This window comes from Falco cherrug, chromosome 7 (genome assembly GCF_023634085.1).
Source record: "Falco cherrug isolate bFalChe1 chromosome 7, bFalChe1.pri, whole genome shotgun sequence".
Taxonomy (NCBI): Eukaryota; Metazoa; Chordata; class Aves; order Falconiformes; family Falconidae; genus Falco; species Falco cherrug.
In genome coordinates, this window is record NC_073703.1 from 60,462,936 (window position 1) to 60,490,224 (window position 27,289).

The 27,289-nt window shown below is 36.1% G+C and overlaps 1 protein-coding gene across 2 annotated transcripts in view; it reads left to right on the plus strand.

The window, feature by feature from the left end:
• AKAP6 (A-kinase anchoring protein 6) overlaps positions 1-27,289 on the plus strand; it is a 287,337-nt gene that overhangs the window by 183,178 nt on the left and 76,870 nt on the right. For both annotated transcript variants that reach the window (XM_027812532.2, XM_027812533.2), the window contains exons 8-9: positions 14,154-14,302; positions 20,165-20,285. In XM_027812532.2, the coding sequence (XP_027668333.1) occupies positions 14,154-14,302; positions 20,165-20,285 (270 nt within the window). The remainder of the gene's footprint in view (positions 1-14,153; positions 14,303-20,164; positions 20,286-27,289) is intronic.

Below are 27,289 nucleotides of genomic sequence, written 5' to 3' on the forward strand. Positions count from 1 at the left end.
ACAGCATTACGTGTTGACATAGGAGCTTTTAATGAGCAGCTTCAGGAAGCGATTAACAAAGCACTAGAAATAGATGCAATCATGCTGATTGGAAATTCTACCTAAGCTCCATAAACAAGATCGTAATGTCCTGCTACCATACAACTTTCTAGGGTAATTATTCCTGATAGCTCCAAGACTTGAACTTTTAATCTGAGCCTACTCCAATAAGACATTGACAGTTCAGTTATAATGAAGCCAAGATCCAAAAAAAGCATGCTAACTTTTGTTGGTTTGGACACACAGTTGAGGAATGGATGTAGGCTTCTGTGGAAGGCTCCAAATTTTGTTCATACATGTGATGCAGAAGTACAGCCAAGTATATTTCTTGTGTGGCCTCTGGGGAAATAGACCACCAGAGAGTCAGTTTTCAACCATGCTCAGCAAAGAGAACCTGGAGCACAAGGTTAGCCTGTGGCTATATTGCCAGAATCTATCATGTGTGCCTATATATTTTCCTGCTAAAAATGGCCTTAGACCTTAGACCATCCCACTAGAGTGGGTGCTGACTATCTGTATAAGAGATTGCCTACACCTTTTAATAAAAGCTTTTTGTAACACTCAGGCCTAATGCCTCCATTTTAATTAATGCTATGAAAAAAGAAAAAAAATATCTTCATACTATCAATCTGTTTAAGGTATTTGTGAGATTAGAATAAAACCCTTTCACCAAACTGCATTTAAAATATTTGTTTTAAAATGTTGTAATGGCCCTTGACTTATGAGTTATCAGTTAGTGACCTCTCTTGGGTCTTGATTAATCAGTGTGTAATGATTTTTGTTGCAGTTTTCACTTCTAAAGAGCCTGTGTCCCACATCATATTGTAAGGTCACTAGATGGTTTAGAAATTACACTTTTTTGTCTCTGGAAACACATTAAGTCTATCATAATCTAAGTGCCCAGAATCCCCATGTAGTGATACTCAACTTCTTTAACAGTATAATGTTCTTTAGAAGTACTGTATGGCCACAAAGTATTGTCTTATTTATGGTTACTGGAAATGTGCATCTTTTAATTAAAGCTTTCCCTTGACAGATATTTTTTGTAGTAATTGAACTTCAGATTCCTTGATTCAATATGCATCTTATTTTAGCACCAGAAAAGTCATATTTTCATGGGTCAGGTGTTAAAATACAAAGATGCAGGAGGTATTCATATTATACTGTGATATGTTCTTGTCATCTCAGTTATGCTTCCTAATATTCTTTGAAGCAAAAAGATTAATTTATGCAATTTTGTAGTCACATGAACATTTGTTACACACATATGTCATCTTTGGACATCTACATCTTGAGATGGGTGATTTTGCTGTTCTCAGTCTGCTTAGGACCTGGCTTCTTTTCTTTGTGAAATTAAAGTGTTTGATCATATCCATTTAAATATCTGTCTAAACTTAAGTAAAAAAAGCCAAATGTCTCCTGCTTGTTGGGCTCTTGGTAGCACAGGATACTCTAGCAATAAATCTTGTATTCATATGGCAATTTAACTACATTCTAAATGAGAAATAATACACCACCAAACAGGCGGTATCTTGTGTAATGGTCATGTCTTTGATGAAAATCTGTTGAAATCATTGTATTTACAAGATTACTGAGTTTAGGTCTCTCTGGGTATTAGTTGGCCCAAAGGCACTTAGCCAATTAAGGCTATTGGAAAAAATGAAAGCAATCCAACCTGGAGCTTTCTGAAAGGAATCTTTAACACCATTTACTTCTCTTGCTGTATAGGGACTATAATATAGCTCTTTCAATATCTTAGGTATATTTGGTGTGGTTTTATTTAGCTGGGGTGTTTTTGTTAGGTATGAGAGAGAGGCTAAAAAGTTTAATTCCTTGTAAAAATTAGAGAATAATATTTCAAAAAAAAGCATCCAAAACAAGCGATTCTACAGTACCATTTTATTAGAGAACAAGGAAGAAGGAAGCCATGCAAATTTGGATAGATTTTTGTCAATAGTGATTTGAAAGGTACCCCTTTAAAATTCATATTCTTACATTTAGGCATATGTATTCCTTCTGGAATGTTTGCTTTATGAGTAAGTGAAGACCTCAGGTGCTTTAACCAAATCAGCTGTGCAGGTTTGGGTCTGGAGTCATGACAAGTTCGTAAAAGAGGTCCTGGGGAAAAGTAAAACAACTACAAGTACATGGAATGCACTCTGTTATACTGTGGCATTTTCAACAGAAATGGAAAGAGCAAACAGGTTAAGTCGCATTAGATACTCATGGGCTAGAATGTGGGTATATATTTTAAATGGTTCACATAAAACCCAATTGTGCAGTCTTTACTCTGGCAAAATTCCCTTTTAAACTGTAGAAAGCTTTCCTCAATACAGTATCTAAAGAATTTGAGTGCTGGATATTGGCTTTTCTTTTACAGTTATTTTTGGAGCTTTGACACATAACATACATGTGAATCAAAATCTACCTTAAAGTGCTGAGATAAAAGGTTTCCACTAAATTTTGTCTTGGTAATTCAATAAAGTGTTATCACATTAGAGTTCTTGCCGAAGTAAGGTGTCTAACATGTTTCTGAAACGGAGCATTCATGAGAAAAAGAAGTTTTTGGTGCTAGAAAAGGGATGTCACTTGTTATATTTTAGGACTTTAATTGTTCTCTTAGTTTGTCTTAGCCTTGAACAGCCTCTCTACAAGTGGATCATATCTTAATATTTTATGTATTTATATAAACTGAGGTTTTTAAAAATAATTTTGTATCACATCTGTTTTTACTGCATGTTGCTGCATGTCTCTAGAGGCATACAGCATTTTTATTTTCAAGTAAATTTATATTAGTTGCAGTCTCCAGCTGTTTTAGATATAGAATCATTTCCTGTTGGTACAGTTTCCAGGACAATGCCCTTTTTTTCTTCTCAGAAGAATGAGAAATTTAATTTAACAAAGACATCCTATAATTGCCTTTGTATCTAGCAAGGTATCTAGCAATCTAAATATTTTATTTTATTTAAAACATCTGTCTACATAATATCATATGACTATACAAGCCTATATCAGCCTCCTGAAAGACAGCTGCTGCCACTTTTATTTAATTTATAAGAGACCAACAAAATTGCTCCTTAAGATAAAGCCCGTCTGCCACTGAGTCATATATAAAAAAATTTTGCAAGATGAAAATTGCTTGCATTTACAGTTCTTGTTAAACTAATCTAAGTCTTTTTCAAATTTAGAAGCATCATTTTTCCTTTTTCCCCTCTGCACCCCTCCTCCCCACCCCCACCCCCCCCCCACCCCCACCCCCCGCCCCTAGCCAATCGCTATGGAAACATAGGAGCTTTACATATACATTTTTTAGAAGCTCATTTTATTAAGATTGAAGGTACATTTCTTTTTAAGATTAAATGCAAAGTAGAGTCGCATCTTAATTGCTTGCTTGTGGGATCTATTTATCTCCTGCTATCCTCATTTTCACAGACGTTTTGTGCAAATTATACTGGTCAGAATTTTCATGCAGTTTTTCAGAAAATATATAGGGGAAGTGATAATGCCAATATAGATTTTTATCTGTTTTGTGTTACTAAGCTTTGTTTGCAGTGATTCTAAACTGTTTCTTTGTATGAAGCAACTCATACTGAAAAGAAAATGTTTAATAGATAGTATCAATTTAGGCACAGCAGCCATCCTAGAAAAATAGATATAGGCATTCTACAGTATGTCTAAATAGGACAAGTTTACCTTTTCCAGGGAAGTAATCAAAATATTCTTTTTTTGGAGAACTAAGAGTATGAAGGGAAAATGTTTATGGTTCCCTACTGGCACATAGTTATGATTGACAGGAAAACCCAACATGTATGCCACATGAGACATCTTGTTCAGGAACTTTCAGGAGGGTAGTAAATTGGTGTTGGCACAAACACAAAAAAATAAAATGACTTGATTCAGCAGTTTTCAATTCTAAATCCCCAGGCTCCAAAGAAAGAAGTAAATATTCATCAAATGATCAAAATTTATATTGATTTTTATTCTGCATTAGCAGCTCAAAGTCAAGATTCTTGGCAGGGTGGATGTCGGTTTGAATGATTCTCTTTGAAATAAGGATACAGGCACTGGGCTGAGTGCTACTGTGCATTCCTGAACCATAGGAAAAGACTATTAGAACCCTAGGAAGCAATTTTTTTTTAAAGAATTGTATAAAGGCATGCTTGTTCTGTACTGTTTTGATAACTAAATTGTTGTTATTAGTATGTAAAGTAATTCTTGTTGTTCCTGCTTTACTCCATCCTTTCCATTATCATCTAAGGACAACTTTTCTATAGTACTTCAAAGGGGAACGGTAGTTCATGTACTACAGTAACTGAGTTAATATCAGTACTTTCCAAAGTAAGTGTATTTTAGAATGAAGTGTTAGCCTGGCAGAGCAAAGGAAGCAAAGATTGTATCTGCACATTATACATCTTTAATTTTGCAGTTTGTGCCAGGGAGTAAATAAAGATCTTGGGGGAGGTGGTGGGGGAAGGAGGATGGAAATCCAGGGGAAGAGAATGTGAGCATGAATGCAGCACTGAAACACAAATGTGATGACTGTGATTACCGAGCTGTGAGATTTAATGAGAAAGCCTGTATTAGAGTGAAGTAGAAAATCATAACCATCACCTCTAGTCTATAGGGCTATAATTGGATCTCAGCCCCCAGCAAGAAGTAAATAAATAAGTTAGTGACATTTTTAACAAACTTAAATATATTGAGAATAAAAGGGGAAGCTTTCTCCATTACTGTACTGGTGCAGTATACTTGGGTTTTTTTCTTTGGGTTTTTTTTTTTTTTTTTAAGTATCTCAGCTTGCATTAAAACAAGATTCGTTGTCGTAAAATGGAAGAAGAGAATAGTAAGTGTGTTTTAGGGGGGTGTGTGTGGGGTGTGTTAAATAAAAAAGCAAAGTGAGACAGAAATACTGTAACTATCAAAGTGTTAACAAATTTCCCAAATGTCCTAGGTGCTTACAATTCAGCAAACATCTTTAACAGCATAGCTTTAAAATTAAATTTTACAAACATTATGGGTAATGCTTTAATAGTATGCAAATTGCAATGAAGTCAGAAGCGGCAAAGCTGACCTCTCAGCAATACAAATATTTTATGTTTAAAACAGTTATCTTTTTACAGTTCCCTCTGCCTCAGTAGGTGTCAGGTGCTTCAAGAGGCTCCTCAGCTGAGGATCATAAATAAACTCAAAGGAGCAGCGGTCTGTGCCTGCTTTTTATACATGGCAAAGCAGTTGTACAAATCAGCGTATTAAGCTGTATGTTTTGTTGCTGCTACAATAATTACTAATATTTTTACTAATATTTTTTTACATTTCCTCAAAATTATTTTTTGTATTTTCTGTTCCTAATCTTAGTCAAAGCCCATATATACACACACATAATTTCTCATATGTCGCAAGCTTTCATATATATATATATGAAAAATAATGTACAGAAAGAAATACTTAACCTGCATTTCTCTGCTGTTAATGAATTAAGTAAAATGTCATTTTTATCCTCCTTCATAATCTGCCTATTCTTAGTTATCTTGCAATGGAGACAAAATCCTGTGTTCACAGCTGCGCAATTTTATAACATTAATAGTTTAATATCTAAAAAATGGTTGAAAAAAATATAATTTCTCCACGTAATAGGAAAAAAATTGATCATATTAAAAAAAACCACAAACAAAACCAGCCAAAAACAAACCACTCTACATTGTATAGTAAGAAAACATTCTCATCTTTAGGGTTTATACAACATCAAATAGACTATGTAGGCATGGAAAGAATCTCCTTAATTTCTGAACAAGTCAAATAAGCAATCAATGAGAGGCATTTGAGGTAAACTCAGTGTAGGAGTTTGGCCTTGAAAATGTTTTGACACTTCTGAGCATTTCAAAATATTTGTCTCAAAATATTAGATCAAAAGGAGAACTTTATCTCAAAACTGCAATTTTCTGAGTTGGTGTGTATGGGAAATTGTGGAACTAGTTGTTAAATATGAAACATTTCCCAAGCATATAGAAGTTTAACATGGAGCTACTAAAAGAAAACAAACCCTGTTTATGCACTAGTTAAAATAATTACTATGTAGCATGCTCATAAATGATGTAGTATTTCAGGAAAAAAGAGTTCACATTTTTTTTCTGTAATATGGCATCATCTTACTAGCCATTTCTACATTTTATGTAGGTTCCTTTAGCATAAGTGACAGAAATACACAAACATTTCTGTTCATGAAACGATATCAAAACATAAACCGGGAATACTATTACAGTATGTTAAAATTAATTAAAAGTATTACCAAAGTAAGTTCAGATTCATACGTTGCAAGTTTAAAGAAATCATTACCTTATATTTACTTTCAAATATAATATATAATTTTATATATATATATATATAATATAATCAATATAATGCATTCAAGATAACTTGGAAGCCACTTTCTACAAATAAGTCATCAAGTTGCACTTCACTTTAAGGCAGTAGAGCTTCCAACAGTGGAAAAAGAGATTTCTCCAAAATATGCACAAAGTGGATCTCTGAGAAAAATTTCCAATGAAAAGGCCATAGCATTTTTATATTAGTTCAGTCATGCCTTCCTGTTTTCCCTACAATGTATTGGTTTTGCAAGACCTACTTCATCTCGGTTTTTTTTAAATACAAAAGTAGGTGTCAGTCTGCTGCAGAGATGGAGGTGAGGGAATGTGCACCATCACGCGAATTTTTCTTTTGCACATGTGTACCATCCTGAATTCTGAACGTTGGTACCTTTAACCTTAAAAGCATGGCCATTTTGAATGCCCAGCCCTACAGATCAAGCTAGGTGCATTGCCTGCCCATGTGGTTTGGTACACAAGCCTTTCAGAGGAGCATGACTTTTAGAAATACCAATGCTTTGGGGTGACAGGCAGACTCTTAACAATCTCTTGTTAAGCCACTTCATTGCTCTAAATGTGCAAACAAAGGGAATGGTAGGAACAATCAGAACTGTGCAAATAGTGAAGGTTTTAATTAAGTAAGATTAAGTTTACAATTTTTGCACATTGAGGAAAGACTTTTTGTGTCTGACTAGTCTTTCTTCTTGACTACTTGGGGATCTTGAGTCTGGCCTGGAATGGTGTTCAACCTTGTGTTTAAGTACAACATATCTGTGTTCTGACCTCCTATAGGAAATTGTTTTCTCTGCCAGACAGGAAAGAAACCAAGACAAAAGGTTGTGATGATGAATTGCTACTTTAATAAAGAAAATTCTTCTGGGTTTGTAAGAATGGGACTGTTTGGACTTACAGTTCTTGTGGCATGTGAAGATGTGTCACTGAAGGAGCTGGAAGGCATGTGGCAGTTTTGATGAAATGCACTCCAACTGTTATGTTGATGAGTTCGGCTGGATCTGCATCCTTGTTAATTTGTGTATTCCGCCTGGTTTTAGCAAGCACTATTCTGTTCATCCCAGTCCTTTCTGTTGTCAGAGCAAGCCTGTTCCCCACCTGGCCCCCAGTTATTACAAAACCTTCCTTTGCATCCTACCTGTCGCTCCAGCTCCAGGCTGGAGGTGCAGACCTGCAGGACAAGAAAAGTAAGTAGCAAAAGATACTGGCCATTGTGTGATTCCCAGTCTTACAAGGACTTTTTTTTCACTTTGTAATTTTGGAATGCTATTGTCAGTAAATATTCAGTCTTGGAAGTCGCTGGAAAGGCTAATCCTTTCATACTTTTCTTCAGTGCTTTTTGGTATTTGTGATATAGGGAACTTCTCTGAGTACATCGCTGATATCTGTTTGATGCACAGGGCATGCCACACTCTCGTGTTGTGTTTAACATTACACTGAACAGAACCAAAGACAGGGGGACAGTCAGGAATTAGACACCAGAGATCCAGATTTTAAATTAACAACATGATCAGGATACCTCCATGGATTTGGTCAGACAATGCTGCTGAGGCCATGCTACTGGTTGCATTTGCACTCCACAGTCCTGAAGTAGCAGGTCATGTTCCTAATCTTTATACAAAAACCCAAAACCACTATGTATTTCTGAAAGCCAAGGGCAACTCTGCAAAAAGGTATTGCTGTTATTTACTGGCCTTCTCCCCCCACCCCCTGTTATTTCTGATGGCTCTGGGAACTGCCTGAAGTTCTGCTTGCTATAACACAACCCTACTTGATCTAAAATTTCAATTTCTGGCTCCTGTAGATGGGCTTAAAATTCACTGTGCTGTTACTGCTGTTACTTAAACTCTATGATGAATTTAAGTACCTTGATAAGTAAGAATGTTTTTGCCTTGTAATTTTGCTCATTCTGTGTGGAGGTTTCACATTGTTGTGATTATTTTAGTACACTGAAAAACAAAGTGATAAAGTTATTACCAATATAAAAGCATTTCTGAGATTTATGATGATAAAAACACTTTGCTGAGATTTAACTGGTAACAAGCATGCCCTGATTAACAGAATTCATTTCCTGCATGATCAAAACACAACGTGTCCTTTTGTAATAGGACTATCAAATGTTCAGCTCTCAGTAAACACATTTTATGATATAGGATTATTTTTTAATCTGATTCAGTTCTGAAGAAAGTGTGCAAGATGAAGGATGGAAGAGGCAGGGGAGCCAAAAACAGGAAGGGTAACAGACTAAGATGTCAACTGCAGCAAGGTCTCTGTTTTAGTTGTGCAGGGTAGGGGAGGATAGGGAGAGAAAAGTGGGGGAAAAAAGCTGATGATAAGAGTTACCATCCTCCTTCAGCAACAAATGCCTACACTTAGGGTAGAAACAGTACTTCCAAGTCACCTGAAGTCCAAGAACCCGAACGCTGCCAAATGTTAGACTCGATGATCTTAAGCGTCTTTTGCAACCTGAATGATTCTATGATTCTGTTATACGATTCCATTTAAAATGCCAGGGTAACCTCTTGGAAGTATCGCTTCTACCCTAAGTGTTTACAGCAACAGAAGACCTGTTGGCTGGCTGTGGGGATGAAGTGGTGGATGGTCAAGTCTTTGGTCAAATTGTTGCCTGCCAAAGAATTTTTTCTGTAAGCTACACCCCCATGGAAGATATGTTGAGCTGTGTACTTCTTAACATAATTTTATACAGTGGCTGCATCTGTGACAGAGCCAGGATCTGTTTCATGTTGTGTAATAAAGCTTTCTCCACAACTTTATAATGTGGAGAAATAGACAGAATATTGTGTCAGAAAACAACAAAAAATGCTTGAGGGCACACATATGACCACGTAAATGCTACTGCAATCAACTCAGTTCTGGTAAGGAATTACTCCCAATTTTATTTCTTAAGAAATTCACCAATTACAAAGGTATAAAGCGTGCCGAGATGGGACATGCATGCTTTTAGAATGGTGCAGCTGAATTTGCACTTCTATAAAATATACATATAGGTGAGCCTTCTAAATCTACATACTGTATAATGCCATCTGACCACCTCCTTGTTTAGTGCAAACTGGAATTTGTGCTTTACTTTAAGAGGCAATGCTTTTATCTAGCTTAAGTTCCAATAATGGCAGAGGAGCTGAACTATGTCTGTATTTCATATGTAATTCTACAGTAATTACAGTCTAGTGTGGCAGTGGTATAGCTTTTCTAAAGCACTGTAGAGAAAGAATAATGCAAGATAGAATACTTTCATAATTCAAATCAACTGAATGTGTTATATTTTGTATATTTAAAACAGAGAATAGTTTGCTTACAGTACCATAGTTTGTAACAAAAGACTTGTGCTCCCTAGGAAAGAGTATCTGAAAATACTTTCCTTTCAATACCAATTCAGTGATATTTATTCTAGTACCTTCCCTCATAAAAAAATCTCCAATTTACATTGGTGTAAATTTTGAGTCTCTGATTTGACACTGTATACAATATAACCTTTCAATCTCCTTCCTCCCACAGTAGCAGCCATTATCCCTCCTCTTGTCTTTCTCCACTTCAGAATAAGGTCATTCTAACGTGTAGGTCTAACAAGAAATACAATGTATTTTCATTGATTTGTATTGTCACTGATTACCCCTTCGTGTTCTATAGTGATCTGTATAGTAAAGGACATTCTGTGTTGTCATGCAAAGCCAGTCTTAAGGAACAGATTCTGCACCCCAGGCTCCATCGGTTTATTTATAAGGTCTTACTTTTTAGAAAATGAGCTTTCTGACAATAGCCTTGAAAATATTTACCGTTATTAATCGATCACTAGAACTGAATATTTGGCACTAGTATAAAATTTTTTCACTGTTTTTCCCCAGAGACTACTGTTTTCTCATAGTCTTGTTCAGAGATTGGATCCTCCAGGCTCAGGAAAATGAGAGCGTTTTGTCATTTGATTATTGGAAATATCTCAGTTTAATTTCCAACAGAAAACTGTAAACTCATTCAATCCTGCTAGGCAGAGAATCTGTACAAATGTGTAGCCAGACCATCACCAGCATCTTTATTGTGTTTTTACTGCAAAAAATGTCACTTAGAAGAGGACCACAAAGTGGAAAAAACCTGCTGAGTATCATTCCTTGGCATTTTTTTAACACGTTCAATTTTTCAATGATTCTGACTGGCTACATCTTCTGAAAAAAAGAAGAAACTGAATTCCACTTCTAAGATGGGGCACCAAGAGCAAATGAATGATTACCTCTCAACCAATTTTAACTACATATATTTAGGATGATGCATATCTCAGTAGACTTTCTCAGGATTTCCTAGATATCCAAGTCCATAGAGGTGTGTTTGTGATAGAAATTATAGTTGTGTTAAGTAACAAGAAATCATATGTAGAGCAATCTGAAAGTGCACACTTAAAATAAGCTAGAAGGTAAAGCAAGTAGCTTTTATGTATTTGATTAGCAATTAATAAAGTTGCTACTTTATTCTGCCAGTATACTGCAAAGCTAGTCCTTTGTTATCAGTAAAGATTTTAAATTGAAAATAAATGGCAGTAGATTTATTGCGTATCTGTGCTTTGTACTGGTTTTGAGATTGTGCCTTCTGCCTACTTAGTTCAGCTTCTGCAGAATGTAGGTTTTTGAGACTTAAACTGATCAATACCGACTCGAGTTCTTCAAAGCTTCTTTGGCTTTGCAGTTGATATCAGTAGAATAGGGACACAAAAAGTGCTTAAGTACAACAGTGAGATAGATGAATTCACACAGTGAAGAAATCGGAGAGATCTATCTGAAACTCTGCGCTGCCTGAGTTTGAGTTGCTGTAAGTATTTGCAATCGCTGAAAACAAAAATTGGGTTTAAAACAAAAATAGTTGATTTATAGAGGGATCATAGTTCTGAGATACAATAACTGGGACACAATTGCTTGTATTCAGGATTTTTAGAGTATGATGTTGGTGGAGTTTGTAATGCTCAGTACAAGAGGGCCTTATAGCTGTGAGGAAGAAATAGTGCATTCTTATTCATCCCTCTCCATATATTTAGTTACCTTTCCATCCCGTTTTTCCTTTCCCCCACTATTCTGTTTCATCCTCCTGTTTCTTCTCCTATTTTCCACATACATTAGTGATTTGTTTACAAATATTTTTGCAAGTGAACAGAGAATGAAAGATCTGTGAAAAGCTGCTTTCCTTATTTTTCCCATTTTATATTTTAAACTATAGAGGAAATTATAGAGAGGGGATTTAGAAAATGAAAAAAAAAAAAAAAAAGATTATCTCAAGTATTGGGATAGTTGTGCTGTTTTAGAAACACCATGTGTTCATATAGTTCAGAGCTGAGTTTTAATTTGTGTGTGTGAGGTTCCAGAGTTTAGGCTATATGTGAATTCCCTCTTTTTGGAGCACTGGAGCAGTGGGGGAGGGGGGCATTGTATACATAATTTCAATGACAGCCAACCCACCCTCCCTCCCAAAAAAACCCCCCACCAAAAATAACCCTAAAAAAACCCACACAAAACTCATAGGAAAGAAGCCAGAATTACTAATCTTGATTCCCAAACCCATCCTGAATACCAGGGAAATTACTTGCCTAAAATCTTCCACAAGATTTCATTTTTAGGCTTGAAAAGAATCATGGAAGATTGTAATTGATAATGTAATTGTTTTAGAAAGTTACTGGTCACTCACAAGAGGGCTTTTGACTGAGTGTCATGGAAACCATAAATAAGATAAAAACAACCAATGGATAACTGCTTTCTGGTAAGAATAAATTAAAAGAACAAATTCATAGCCTTGTGTGGAATTAAAAGAACAAATTCATAGCCTTGTGTGGACAAAAAAAAAAAAAAAAGCTGGAAGATTATCCTTACTGGTGGAAGAATCCTTCCAAAAAAGAAATTTGTTGAGGTTCCCCTGTATCCTGTGGAAGGGGTTTGTTTATCAGCTTAAACAGAAACATACTTGGGGGTGGAAGTGGAACGGGAAGGTGATGATGTTTGTGTATTTGCTGCTTTTAGTAGTTTCTGAGTTATATAAACAGCAATTTTAATTATAGTTTCTGAAAGAGCGTGTTTTATAGCACTCTCAGACCTTTAACATTTTACTCTAACTGGACAGTCCCAAGTAGTTTGTCCTGTATTCAGGTAATGTTTCTTCATTGTAACCCTGTGTGGTTTAATTTTCCACTATTGTAGAGAAGGTATGAAAGCCTTGTATTTTATTTGTGTGCATACTGAAAGACCTGCATGGTTTACTTGCATTTTTTATCTTCTGTCTCCTTGGAAAATTGCTAGTGGTTTGTTTTTTTTTTTTCCTTTAATTTCTCAAAACATATTTTGGTTTACTGCCAAACGTAACAAATCTCATTGTAAGAGGCAACTGAGAGAGAAAGCTGTAAATGTTTGAATTTTAAATTTTAAATTTTAAAAGGAAATGGCATTTCCAAATCAGCTACATTATTACTCAGCAAAAATTGCACCAAGGCAAGGCATAAGCAAATATACCTGTTATTACCACAAGCTTATAAAGACATTCCAACCTTCCTTCAGGCTTTCCCTGCTGACAATCTTCAGTGCCTCTTTCCATTCACTTGCCTGAATTTTTCCTAGATTTTGCAGGTTTCCCTTCTCCTCTCTAGCCCTTTCATTACTTTTTCTTTACAGCTGCCATTGTTCCATAGATTGGTAACTCTGCCGTGCTGTCAGCAGCCAAACAAACTCTTCATTTCCCTGCCTCCCGCAGCAGAAAAATGCAAGAGTCCTCATACAAAAATTTCCTCTGTGCTTGTTCCATTTACTTGCCATAGCACTAAATGGTTAAGCAGGCGTTCCTCTCCTAATGGAAATAAGAGTATGTAGTTACACAGAAGTAGCAGGTTTTTTGAAGCATTATCAGAATTTGTAATGCTTTTTTTTTTTTTTTGGTGAAGCATATTAAAAGAAAACAATAGCATATTGGTCCCAAAGTGCTTTTGAACTTACTGTACCCTCTGTTCTTTGTCCTGTTCCTAGGGGCAAGTGTGGCAAACAGCAAATTTCATCCTTTTATCATCTGGTTCTCTGAGCCTCAGAATCAAACTGATCACCACAGCTGCAATAAATAAAGTGTCTATTCAATAAGTTATGATGCCAAGTATTCAACATTCTTCTGGCCAGGCACAGAGTCTGATGGAAACCAGCACATCTCACTTATTGCCTTTTTCCTTGCAATTAAAATTGCTGAATAATCAGTGGACACCAGATATGGGAAAGCTGAATGTGAATGATGCCAATTTGCTTGGTTTTGTTTACACTTACTATTTAAAACAAATATACCTATGGCAATGTGGCTTTCATTAATTATGAAGCACAGGCAACGTATTAATAATATCAGTCTTGAAGCCTCTAAGAAATGTAATTTTATGTATCTACCTGTTCTGTCTTAGTGCGTGATTTCTCATATCTTTTTTATTCATGTCCAGACATCTTTATGCAGCATTTGATTGGATATGCATCTCATCTCATGGAATATATAGCACATTCTCTGATAGAAACTAAATAGTTCAGTTCTAGCATTTGGGAATACACTGTACTTTTCTCTGACTTAATGCTTCAGACTTTTCAACTATCATGCAAGGAGAAAAATCATGGTGTGAATCATTTGGTTAAAATTGTTGCCGTCCAAAAATATTTGTTTTAAATGCATTCTTTCTGATTTTTTTTTAAAGTTCTTTGGTGTTTTTTTTTTCTCTTTGTTTTCTTTTTCTAGGCTGAGGTTCAGCTATGCTATCTGGAAGCACAAAGAGATGCTGTTGAACAGATGTCCTTAAAGCTGTACAGTGAGCAGTACAACAGTAGTAGCAAGCGAAAGGAAGAGTTTGCTGATATGTCAAAAGTTCACACAGTGGGAAGTAATGGGTAGGGAACTATTCTTTTTGTTGTTTTATTCTCACTGATCTGTATTTTTTTTTACATGATATACTTTTTCTTACTTGTAGTTAACCAGGATTTTTCTTCCTAGCCCAAGAGGCAGGGGAAAACTCTATTTATTTTTTTCTTATATGAATGCAAAAAATAATGGGTTCTGGATAATTTATCCAAATCGTGGCTTGTTCATGGGACTACATAACATTACCTAATAGCAATCCATTATTTTGATATTTACAAATGTAATGTGTCCTTTTTCTTCAGGCTTTTCTCCTCCAATGGCTTTGTATCTTTTGATTTCTTAGCATCTTCCAAGGAAGCATCTTTATAATGTATTAATACCTCTGCAAGACAATATAACTGCTATTCTACTAGTGACTAGGAAATATGAATGTGAAGCAATTCACTTAAAGTTCACCAGTTCAAACATCCCAGTTTTGTACTTCTAGAAAGCTTTAATTTTAAATGTTTTCCCTTAACTTGGTCTTCTCAATCTGTTTTCTTATAAATGTAAACACACATACTCCCCTCTCCCTCCACTCTCCTTCCCCCATATTACATATGTAAGTGTATATAAAAGCACTCTTCCTAATAGTTTGAGCAAAGAATCTTGGACAAGTTAATCACTAGAGTATGCTAAAATGAAATCAATGCTGCCCCTCCCTTTTTCACAACCAAGAAAACTTGTAGTTCTGGGTTAAGATTTTTTCTTGAAGGTCTTTTGAAAACTGAATCTTCCAACTGCTATTTCCCCTAAATTAACATCAGAACATATCTGTGAGTTCATAGTAGTGTGGGGCAAAAGCAGTTCAAAGGAGCAAACTAGTGCTCATTTTTTGGGCACCCCCTCATCCTGATAGAAGTCTTCTTGGAACATGTAAATACAGCAGAACCTTTGCCTGCTGTTCCCTATGCAAGGAAATTCATTGACCAAGGTGTTCAGGACTTCTTTGTCTCCAGAACTTCCTTTTCCAATTGTTAACTCAACATTGAGGTCTTGGGAACACAGTTTTATTAAATTACCGACTGTAAGGATAAATGAGCCTTGTAAACATCCCCTCTTATTATACGGAAAGATGACTGTTTTAGAAAAGTTGATGTGGGCTAATTATGTAGGATTACTGAGATCTTGATTACATATGCAGAAATCTGTCAGATTCTCAAACACGCCAGTGCAGCTAGTGCCAACCATAAAAATAATTTGTTCAGAATTAGTGTGTATATGTATATAAATGTGCACTGGGGGCTACATGTTCAAAAACAGCTTCTAATTTTGCAGCCATAGTTGAATGTGAGCAAGACTTAAGGTTGGAATTCTGTGTGGGACATAAGACAGTAAGACATCAACAAATGTTTGATTTTATTGAGGATAAGGGATATAAAGCTTTAAACCTCACGGAAAAATCCAGTTTGTAACTCTACATACCATATGTGAGAAGGAAATAGGCTCTTAAATGCACTTGTTTGCACTTGTAATTATATGCTTATTACTGGGAATGGTAACCTACTAGTTAGTGTTCCCTACCTTTTCTGTGCTGTGGCCACCTTTCTGGGCCCTGATGGCCATCCCAGCCCTTAGAGGCTCAACAGTGGCTCAAGGGGCCAAAGGACCAGAGGGAGACAAATACAATACCATGTATTCAGCCATTATAGAAACTAGGGTGGGCTGGATTCAGATGGAAAACTTCCAGTTGAACCAGTCTGAGGTATTGTATTGAACACAATGGAAATGCTTTTCAGCCATTTCAATCAGTTGGTAAAAGATTTCTCTACTGCATATTTACATATATGCATATATACATATATACATATATATTTGCATATATACAGAAATTCCACAGTAGGATGACCTAGCAAGAGGCTGAGATGTCTACAAAGAATGGCCATTTGCGTGGCTGGGAAAGTTAGGGCATCTTTCCATTAGCTGTTGTGGAAGTTTGACCTAGGAGGAAGAAGAGTATCTACAGGGAGAACAAGATTTATTGTAGATAGAGAATTTTTTATATAGTGGGGGGAAAGATTTGGGAGGTGGCCTTGTGTAAGAAATAGCTACAGTGAGATAGGTAAGGTAGTATCTGCAGAACAGGGTGATGCTAGTGGGTGTGTAGATAACAGATTTCCGGCAGAACAGCAATCTTGTTACAACAGCAATAGAGACAGTTTACATGTATCTGCATGGAAATAGCTAGTGACAATGAAAGAGAAGAGAATGGATATCCACTGCAGGAGAACACCAGCTAGCCAGGCAGGGCAGCAAGAGGTAACCAAGAGTAGCTGAGAGCAGCTGCAAAAATGTTATAGCAGATCTGGCTGGAAATACTGCACCTCCTCAAAACTGGGGAGGACTTTATACAGGTACTGTTGGGAGATATGGGTACGATATTTACAGTACCATTGCACAACATGAAGGCTGGATCCTGGGATCCTGTCATCACCTAGTATTGGGCCTTCATGGGTGAGGCTTTGAGATAAATGAATTAGAGGGGGCTTCAAGTATGCACAGAATATAAAGCAATTTCACAACCGTTAAGGTCAGAACTCTGATTTCTCCTATACAAGAAACGTGAAAGGAGTTCAAAAAAATGATGACCCAGAAACTTGGAAGAACTTCTTGTCTGGCTGAATTTTTTTGGTAGGCATACTAGTGTGTTTACAGTATTTCCAAATGCCATGTGAGTTATGCCATCAAAGAAATAATACAAACTGGAAGTGTGTGTTAAACATGGGGAAAAAGGCTGATGGAAATAGCTTCACATTCCTTTTTATTTATTAATGCCACAGACGAACTGGTTTTCTCATGAGAAAGGTGCTCATGAATTTTCATTCAAAATAATAAATTGATGTCCACATTTTAAGAAATATGTTTAGGGTTCAAGGGATTAGACATGCAACTCTGCATATCTGATACCCTGTTTACCAAGATAAAATATACTTCTTAATGTCATTTTAGTTATTATGTAGATAATGGTTTTAGCTTATTAACCACAAACCTGTATTAGGGAAGCTGTATTTACCTGCCCTTTAACTAATATTATAGCATTCTTGTTGGCAATGTTTGGGTATCTCTAATGGAAGAATTTTTATTATTATTTTTTTTTGTGATGAACAGATGACCTGATTTATTCTTGTTTTAGCAACTGGTGGATTTGGATAATCAACCAAAATTTGATCTTTTCTGTAGTTCTTGCATCTGTAGCACACATCAGTATTTCAGAAGTTATACTTTCCCTGATTCTGCCTGTGGCAATATGAAAAAAAGATCTTCTAAGCCCAGTAAAAATAGATTCTGAATAAAAAAGAAATATTCAATATACCACAGAAATACTGACAGGTACATTTTAATCTTAACCTGTCACTGATCCTACAATTGCTGGATTTTCTGAATATCTTTTTAGCAGCTTAGTAACTTACATCCTCTTCCAAATAGTAATTTAATAGTAATCAGTAGACCCATCAATTTACATGTAAGGCATTCATTTTAAGAACAATGCTCCCCCCTCCCCCCCAAATAGAGCTATTTTAGAACTATTAAAAATCTCACAATCAAATTTTAACAAAATATTTATGATGCTTTTAGGCTGACTTCACTATCTTCAGGCTCAGGCAAATAACTGCCATAGACAGTTTGCTTAAAAATACTCCCAGATGACTTTATTTTACAGCAGAAAACCAAATAAGAGAATAGGCACAGTATGTAAACTAGGGAGGGGGAAAAGGTCCCCATTACCTCTTGCATCCTTTCCTGGTCTTTTTCTAGTGAATCCTGTCTCTCTCACTCTCCATTTTGTGTTGAGTTGCTGTTTAGAACCTCAGCTAGAAATCATAGTGTTCAGCTGTTTCCCAATTCTTATCTGAGTTTTGTAAAGGTCAGGGACAAATGCTTTGGTGTGTCTTCAAAGGGTTAGTGCATTCTATTACACCAATATATGGACCAGTTTGGACTGTAACTAAGATGTGTTTCTATAGATGCAAAGCAGGTGTTTGGATCCAGCACATCTTCTGCCTATTACAGCAAAATCCCAATCCACTTCCTGGTGCAATTTCTAAAGACAACCCGCCCCATTCTGGCAGGAGAAGGTCATGAACGTTGGATGTAGGCTTTGTTTCTCATCATCTTCGTATCTTAATTTAGATTTTTCACTGGTACTGACTGTCCAAGTCCAAGTGAATCTGTACCGATTTATATGAGATGAAATTTCGCCTCTTTATCATAAAACATATGTTTTAATAACTGCCTGTCAGTTTTATGACTTTGGAGAGTATTTGGATAAGATGGAAGGGAAAAAATGGAGCTGTAGATACTGAAGATACAGAATGGTTATACTGCTTTCTGAGGAAGGGATAAAGATTCAGTATCACTGCAAATATACTATTCAAAATGGAGTTTAGTTTTATTTTACTTGCAAAATGATATCTGAGTCAAATACCTCCTGAAACAGGAGAAAAGCCCTGAACTCCAAATGAAACTATTATATTTCAACAATAGTAACTCGCCCTTTTATGCTGGCTCTTCTTTATAATAGCATCATTGCTTACCTTCTCAGGGCAGCAAGCAATTTTAAGTAAGTACACCTCATAAATTATTGAGTAAAAGTATACTAAGTACAGTGGATTAAACTAGAGAGTTACTTCAGAGGCTGGAATCAACACTTGTGCATTATACAAGACTTCCTTTGTTGTTGACTCATTGAAAATAATACCACAGAAGGCAAATGCTTTCTTCTCTCTTGCTTGCTTTCTTGCAGAAAGAGAGTTCTGCTTGTCACAACTTTATCTATAAGCTTTCAAAATCGCCATGCATATGGTACTCTAGTTAATAACTGAAACTGTGATAGTCTTAATAACATTAAAAACATGTTTAGTTTATTGTTTCTCTTGTTGAAATACTGCTGATTTATTTAATGGGGTTGCTAAAAAAGTTGTTAATAATTGGAGAAATGAGCTTTAGTGGAACATACACTATTGTTTTGATCAATATGTGGGGTTTTTGATACTACTGACAAGGCTTTTGTTAGTTCCAGTTTTGCAAGTTTGCAGATCCCTTTTCAAGGGGTATCTTTTGACGAATGTGCAGTTTTTTAGCATGTACCTTCTGTCTTGTATCACAGCATTTTAGAAGAATCTATGCTTTACTTATTCACTAGGCTTTCAATAGAGAATCACATTAATCCTTTTAAGCTCCTTATTCTAATGATTTATTTTGTTGAAAACCGTAGTGATCCTCCTTTGAATTTTAATGATTGCTGGCTATTCAAGGATTCATTGTTTTGACTTCCTGTCCTTACCTTTGTTTCTTACATGTCTGTAGGGAACACCTGTCTAATACTGTATCTGGCCTTAGTTCTCACTGGCTTACCATATTCACTCAAGCCTATCTTAAGGCGTTAAGTTGAAATGCTAGCTACTCATCCATGAAAATAAATGTAGGATATTTACAGAGATAGGCAGATAGACAGCAGAGGGATGGCTGAATGGATTGAGTCATTTTTGGATGAAAATAATATTTTCCTAAGAATTATTTCATGGTGATTGTTGCAAAGTTTCCTCAATATACAGTCAGCACTTTAAAAACCATTACACAACATGTATGGGGGATTTCTGTTTCAAAATTTTTGAAGCAAAGGCAGTATGCCGACAGTTGTTAGGGTTTGGCATCAGCCACTGAATTTAGGTCATGGCACTGGCTTAAATTGGATTTCAGTTTTCATTTTCACCCACTCTGTATAAATACAGAATGTCTCTTTAGAAATATAACTAGGAACATCATGAGTTTTCAAGAATATATTATTCTAATACAAGATTTTAACAACTACGCAGTATTTATGCATAATACATTTTGTTCCTTATCTACAGACTTCTGGACTTTGATTCAGAATACCAGGAGCTCTGGGATTGGCTGATTGACATGGAATCCATCGTGATGGACAGCCATGACCTGATGATGTCAGAGGAGCAGCAGCAGCATCTTTACAAGGTTAGCGCTACCGTTACTGCCTTTACCTAGCTATAGAAGATCTGATTAGCTTGACAAGTCTTTCTCTCACAGGATATCGCTGCGTTCATTGTATGTATCATGGTGTCTATTAGAATTCCCTTCCCTGTCCCCAACCTCATTTCCATCCCCTGTGCGCTGACAGGCTGCACCGACATCATAATTGCAAGAAAGTTCCCTTTATCACATTCTATTTGGTGTAATTCTATAGAAGGACAAAGATTTGTCTTCAAGATGAATAGAAATAAATGAAACCGCATTAATAAATAGACTGAAACAAAATGAAGGAAAAAAATGAAATGGTAGCATTTAACAAAATGTGTTTTGATTGGAGCTTTCAGCTGGATTTTATCCACCTTTCAGACCTCATCTGGGAAGAAAGAAATTTGCCTTGATTTTGGTTTGCTGCTGCCAGGATACGGGACTCTTCCAATTTAATTTTTATTAGTTATACATAAAGCAGACATTGTCATGTTAAGTCATCACACTTGCTTGTGATTTCAGCAAAATGATTTTGAACTTGCATATTGATTATAGGGTCTTCATCTAACATACACACACACACACACACACACACAGAGTTTCTCTTATTTGTCATAGCAGCCTTAGCCCAGAAGCTTTATCACTTCTTTTAGATAGACACTACTTTTAAGAAGTTCCCCAAAATGTGTGATTTGATCCTAAAATTGATTCAGGCTTCACTGTGTGTCTGAGAAGCTGTAGTCTACGGGTCTGAGGTGTGGGGGTGGGGGGAAGAAAGGAGGGGCTTTCGACAGAAATATCAGGCTGCAGTAAATCTTCCTCATTTAGGCAATTTTTATTGGAGTAATTCTGACAGTTGTCATCCTTGAATTGCTTTGAGCATATGGCATATTTCAAAGAGCAGATTGTGAATCATAAAAAATAAAATTAATAACTAACCACAGAATCAGCAACAGTATAATGACAAGAAACAACTACCCTCTAGCTTTTTTTTATTTCTTATCAAATAAATGGTACATTCAAGGTCAAATAGAAGTTGTTTTCTTTCTTCTATGATTGCATGATTTGATAATTTCTATATAAATAAATAAAATATAATTTATTTTTACTTGCTTTGGCATCCTAATTTCTTGATAGTCTTCTTGCATTTTAGTCTTTCTAATTTTAGTCCTTTTATTTAAAATACCAGTGAGAAAGGGTTGTCACCTGAGTTAAAATATGTTTATAAATGGAAATACGGTTCAGATCCAAACAGTTTTAGCCTGCAAGTGAGTTTAATTCAGTAGTCTCCATTTCTTGCTTTGACAACCATTTCTTATTTTTGCTAATGTCTTTCTCCTAACTTTCTAAATACTTAATCAGAATTAGCCCTACATTAACAGTCCTGGCCTTGGCCAGGCTCAGAAATAAACAATGTCAGAAATAGGTAAAAAGTTTCTTGCAAATCTAAAATAAGGTGTTTTGGTAGTGCCTGTTCACATAAGACCAGCTTGCACTATGCCTGTTATAACCACTACTCTAAATTGTATACTAAAAAAATCAATAAACATAAATTTTAAGGAAAGAATCCATCCATCAATATGAAAAGGAACAAAGCTTAAGCAGCCATTCTAAGTATTTTAGGTGTTATTTAGAGTACTTCCCTTTCTGATATCCAAATGTAGCCATTAAGAATAATTATAGATGGTCAAGCTGGAATAACAATGCATGGCGAGAAGAATAAATGAGGGCAATAATTTAGGAATTAGTTTGCAGTACAGTATGGTGGCAAAATGAGGAATATTGAATATTCAAAATGGGAAATAACAGTTTCTTAATATTATGAAATTCTGTACTATGATAGCATGACACTACCAAAAGCAAAATGCTTCTGCCAGAGAGAGAGTAGCTGAGTATCCAGTCTTGCAGCACTGACAAACCAGTACTGCTGCCAAAACACAGGGAGGGTCATCTGCTAATTATCAGAGCCCCTATCTCAAAAGTACCTATTTGGTCACTGCAAAACCACTTGAAGAAGGGTAGAAACAGACTGCCTGCCCTCCCGCGGTGAATACTCTCTGCAGATACATTTCTAGTGAAAACAGCAAGGCAATTGTTAAGGACTGAAGGCAAGACTTAGCTAGAAATGTGGAGTTTGCTTAAGAGATGACTAAGGAGTGTCCGTAAAGCAGCAGGAGTATTTGCAGGTAATGTAAAAAGCTTGAGTGCATAACATCCAGATCTATTAGCCTTTCAAAAAACCCCACAACAACCACACAACAAAAACCCCACCTCCAGAAGAACTGTTGAAAGCTCCAAAGCCCCATAATTTCAGACATTTAAAAGCAGACAAAAGAAAACCTTAGCAAATGTAATTCAGGAAATAATTCTGCACTTGCTAAGGAGAAATCAGATAAATCACTAGGTCTTTATCATCCTTAATTTCAGAGACTCGTGTAACAATGAATCAAGCCCTGAAAACCAGTATGAATAGTTGTATAAAACTAGCTTAGTAAACCTCTTTTCTAATCAATAGTGACACCCTTTTTATTTGGAGCCCGTTATACAGTCATGAATGGTCGAGTGCTCACAGCTAAGGGGCAGGAGCACTGCTTGCACTTCACAGGGAACACAGCCATTCTGGTCTGTAGGGAGGGAAATCCGTAAAAAGAAATTTGAGCAGCTATTATTATCAGAATTCCTCAATGAGGTGGGGTGTTATGAAAACACAGGTCTTGCTTTAGTTGTTCTTTACCGGTTACAGCTTCCAATGCGAACCTGCTAATTGCACACTCTGCATTTTGTTGGGTTCTCCTAAACCCACAGTTCCCTCTTCTCAGTTATTGAGCTGACAAGTAATTGCACCTCTGAGCCAGCTCAGCAAGCCGCCTCTGCCAGGGAACCTGCTGTGGTATCACTATTACCAACAGTAATCATTGCCCCTAAGGAGTCTATGAATGGGAAGGAGCAATGATAAAACAGGTAAATCGGAAGGGGAAAGCATACATTAAAGCAGCGTAACATAATATATAAATGCTAAAATTGCATACAGGAAAATAAAATGTATTTTCATGGTTAGACTGTTTTCCCAGCACTCTGTTTTCAGATTTAATATAGATTTAAGTCAACTCTCAGCTTAACTTTGTTTTGTAATATTCCAGGAGCTTCACAGTTTTTTTAATTAGGATCCTTATTATCTCTCTTTAACTATTTTTATTTTGCCCTTAATTTAATAGGAGCAGCACAGCCTTATTTTTTTTTAACTCTGAGTATGTATGTATGATTTTATCTGGGTTTCCTAGATTTCAGTGCAAAGATTTAGAGAAAGAGAAAACCATTCTTCCTCGCTATGTTCCCCCACAGCCCTAAATAATGTCAGCTTTACAGTCTTAAGCTAGCTAATGATTTTGAAAATCAACTAGTGTTTGATAAAATGGCAGTCACGGAATGAATTGCTGACAGTTTATTTGTCCTCTAACGCTTTATCTATTAACCAAGAAAAAATTAAAAGGAGCATTTCCATGTTTTTGGAGTCTCACTTCTTTGTACTGCTGTAATGGCTCTGTTTAATGCCAAATGTATCATGTTTATTTCATTTTAATCTACTGCATGTGAGCCTGATCTCATAAGCTCTAAGTACACAGAACTTGCATTGACTTCAGCTGTATTCATATGCCATTACTGGAGGATCAAACCCAAAGAATTTAAACTCTGCTAATTAGCCCTTTAGTGGGAACTTGAGTAATTCTGTACCTTGAATGTTCAAAAATGAAGCAAATCAGTATTTACTGGAACTGTGGAGATTAGAAATGAGTATACCAGGCAGAAAAGTTAATGATAATTCTTTCAATTTTCCTCAGAAGATTAATTGCAAAACTTAATTGTGTTAGATTAAAACCCCATTTAAATAAGTACAGTATGATTGTTAAAAATGTTAGTATGTTCGGAATAAAATTAACTAAACATTTTAAAATGGCAAATAAAAGGAATTACATTTTTCTGTCTGATTACAAGTAATGTATGGCGTATTTAATAGAAACTGCATAAGCCGTAAGTCTCGCACTAGTAAGTCTTCGGCAATGATGGTCATGATAGATGGGAAAAGACCTTCATGTAGTAATGCAAAGATTTTGAAAACATGTAGTTGACACGGCTTTTGAACAGGTTAACTGCCAAACTACTTCATCAAAGGGAAGCGGTTCGCTGTATTAAATAACATGAAAACGCACATCAAAAGCTGAGGATACCTTTCAAAAAAAAGTTGAGGGGAAAAAAATTCTCCCAGCAGTTTTTAGTCTCCCTGCTGGAAGCTAGCGCTGCTCGGAAGGTGCAGTTCGTTTCCTCCTCTGGGTGTGCTGCTGCTCCATTGTGCCTTTCTCCCTGGCTCACTGTGCTGTGGCCCTGAGTGGCTCAAACAAACCGTGGTGAAAGTTTCCCTCATTTGCATCACTTCTAGACAGCCCTGTCGTACTCTTTGCTGACAGGAAATCACTGTCTTTGTCACCTTTTTTCAGTGATCTCCTTTTGGCAGAGATTGGCCATGTGACCAGGATTAATCACAACAACAGTTCTGGCTCAGAACTCAATGACATGTTTTCCTCAGCACTTCAATAATGGTGTAGAGGAGTCAGTAGGAAATGACTACATTAATTTCAGAGTGAAAAGATAATTAACACTTAAGGACTAGTGCTATAACCTATGGAGCTATTATTCAAATTAAAACTGATTTATTGCAAACTTGTGAAAAAACTCCAAACCTGTCCTTTAATGCAACTGTTAAAATAATCTTGCCAGCATCGCCGAGTTTAAAAAGAAGCGCAAACAATATTTAAGGCGGTAGTATAAATACATAAAAAACTTCAACATTTGAAACTGGAGGCTGAAGTATGTAAAGTGCTTACTTAGATGATATGAATAGGATACTGGCAAACAAAAGCAGCAGTGTGCTCCTAGAATGCTGTGCTTCAAGGAGTTTCCTTGGCAACAGAAATGCAGTTCCAAAAGTAGACAGAACTTTCCTCAGAAAACATACTATTAATAACAACCTTCCGGAACAACTTGGAACAATTTGACTACTTGGCAATAATAATGCCAAGTGTTCTGCAAATTAATCTAACACATAACAGTAATATGTTTCTCTTGCCCATAATTCTCCTGAGCTGGGGGACCGAGTTCTCTGCTGTTAGAGGATACAAATGTGCAAAGCGGTTCCAAATGCTGCGCAAACAGAGGGGGCTCAAATAGCAGCAGCCTATAAGGATCAATTAATGTGCTTCATATCATTTTAACTTGTAAAACAGATTAGTTTAATTGGATTACTTTGTTCCGTTTAAAAGGAGTTCTGCGTACCTACTGAAGCCACATTGTAGTTCAGTCTTCATTTCAAGCAGATTTTCCATATAAAGAAAACTTATTAAAAGATTAACAGCCTGTAGAGTGATATATTTGGACAATATGCTTAGGGGATTGGTTATAAACTAGAAAACGTGAAGATTTTTGCTCCCTACCCTGCATATTCTGCACAGCCCGGGTTGCCTTCTGTCTGTCTGGTAATCTGTCAGTGCCTGCACGGAGCTGCTGAAACAGTCCGTGGGAGAAGACGATGATCGTCGCTTTGGAGGAAGCTCTCAGCACACTGCAGGATTGAGCCCCTTGTAGGTAGTAACTACAAATCTGCTATGCATGCAGTATTTTTAGAATGTCATCATTTCTGTATGAGCCAAGAGAATAAACTAATTTCAGATTTGCCTTGCCAATAGGAGTCATTAGAATTCCACTAAGGGCCGTAAGTTTACCAGACAGGAAAGGTAGGCTTTGCTGCTACCTCGACTTTTCCTGAATTCTTAGATCTAAAGGTTAAAAGTAATCAATATCTCATTGTGCAGCCTGATAATAAGTAATAACCATGATGTTAAAATCTAAATGATTGCAGATAGCACTTGGGTGTGTTGACCCATTTGGAAGGGCTTTTTAATTGCAATCAGAATAGTCATTATAGTTTGCTAATAAACTTTCGAGCTACCTTGCAAAAATCACCACCTTTTTGAAATATGATTTTAATGCTATTAGCAAATTATGTCCCAAATTATACCCCAAAGTGAAAGCTTTTATTTTTTCTGACAAAGCATATATAACACTTTAAAATAAAAAGAGGAAGATTATTCTGCTAAATAATATCAATGGAGTTACCCATTAACAATAGTCATTCACAGCACTCACTCATGTCTACAGACACGGATTGATGCATGCTTCAATGGAAGTTATTCTTTACCTTTGATGTAGTATATTTGTAACTGTCATGTATAGTAAAATGACTGAGCTAAGTTTTGCACAAAACCTCTGATTTCAGTTACTGTTCTCCATGAATTTCAATAATTTTTATGTGCTGGTCTGGGACTGTTTTTCCCCAACAGATTAAGAACCTCTATGACTTTCCACATAGTAGGAAAATCAACTGTTTTGTATGAGAGGTCTCAAAAATGCCTGATACCTCAAGCAACAGTAAAAATCTGACTGCTATTAGAACATCAACTAAATGAGTTCAGGACCTGACACAGCAAAGTTTCCTAGTCTCTTATTGCAGGGGGTGATGAAATTCATTAACTTTTTCCACACAAGTATTTTCAGTTTAGTTGCACTGGAGAACAGAGCGAAAACTCCTTTGTGACACATCCCGCAACAACCAGCTTGACCTTCAGTGGTCCATATACTTAACTTTGTAATATGATTAAATTCCTTGCTACTTCTGGAAAATTTTATATTTTAAAAAGCAGAAAAGAAAATCATTGCTGGAAAAAAATCTTGCTTAAAGCAGAGAAATGTGAAGTTTTAATGTCTTATGTAATTACAACAGGAAAACACTGATTACTATGTCTACAGAATTACGAAATAAGTCTACAAAACAGATAAAGAAAGAATATGAGAAATATTTCTGCATTTTCTTGGTTGCTTCCATAATATATTTCAAATGTAAACATGCATTTTTAAAGGCCGTGTTGTAATTTCTATGGAGCAGACTCCCTGTA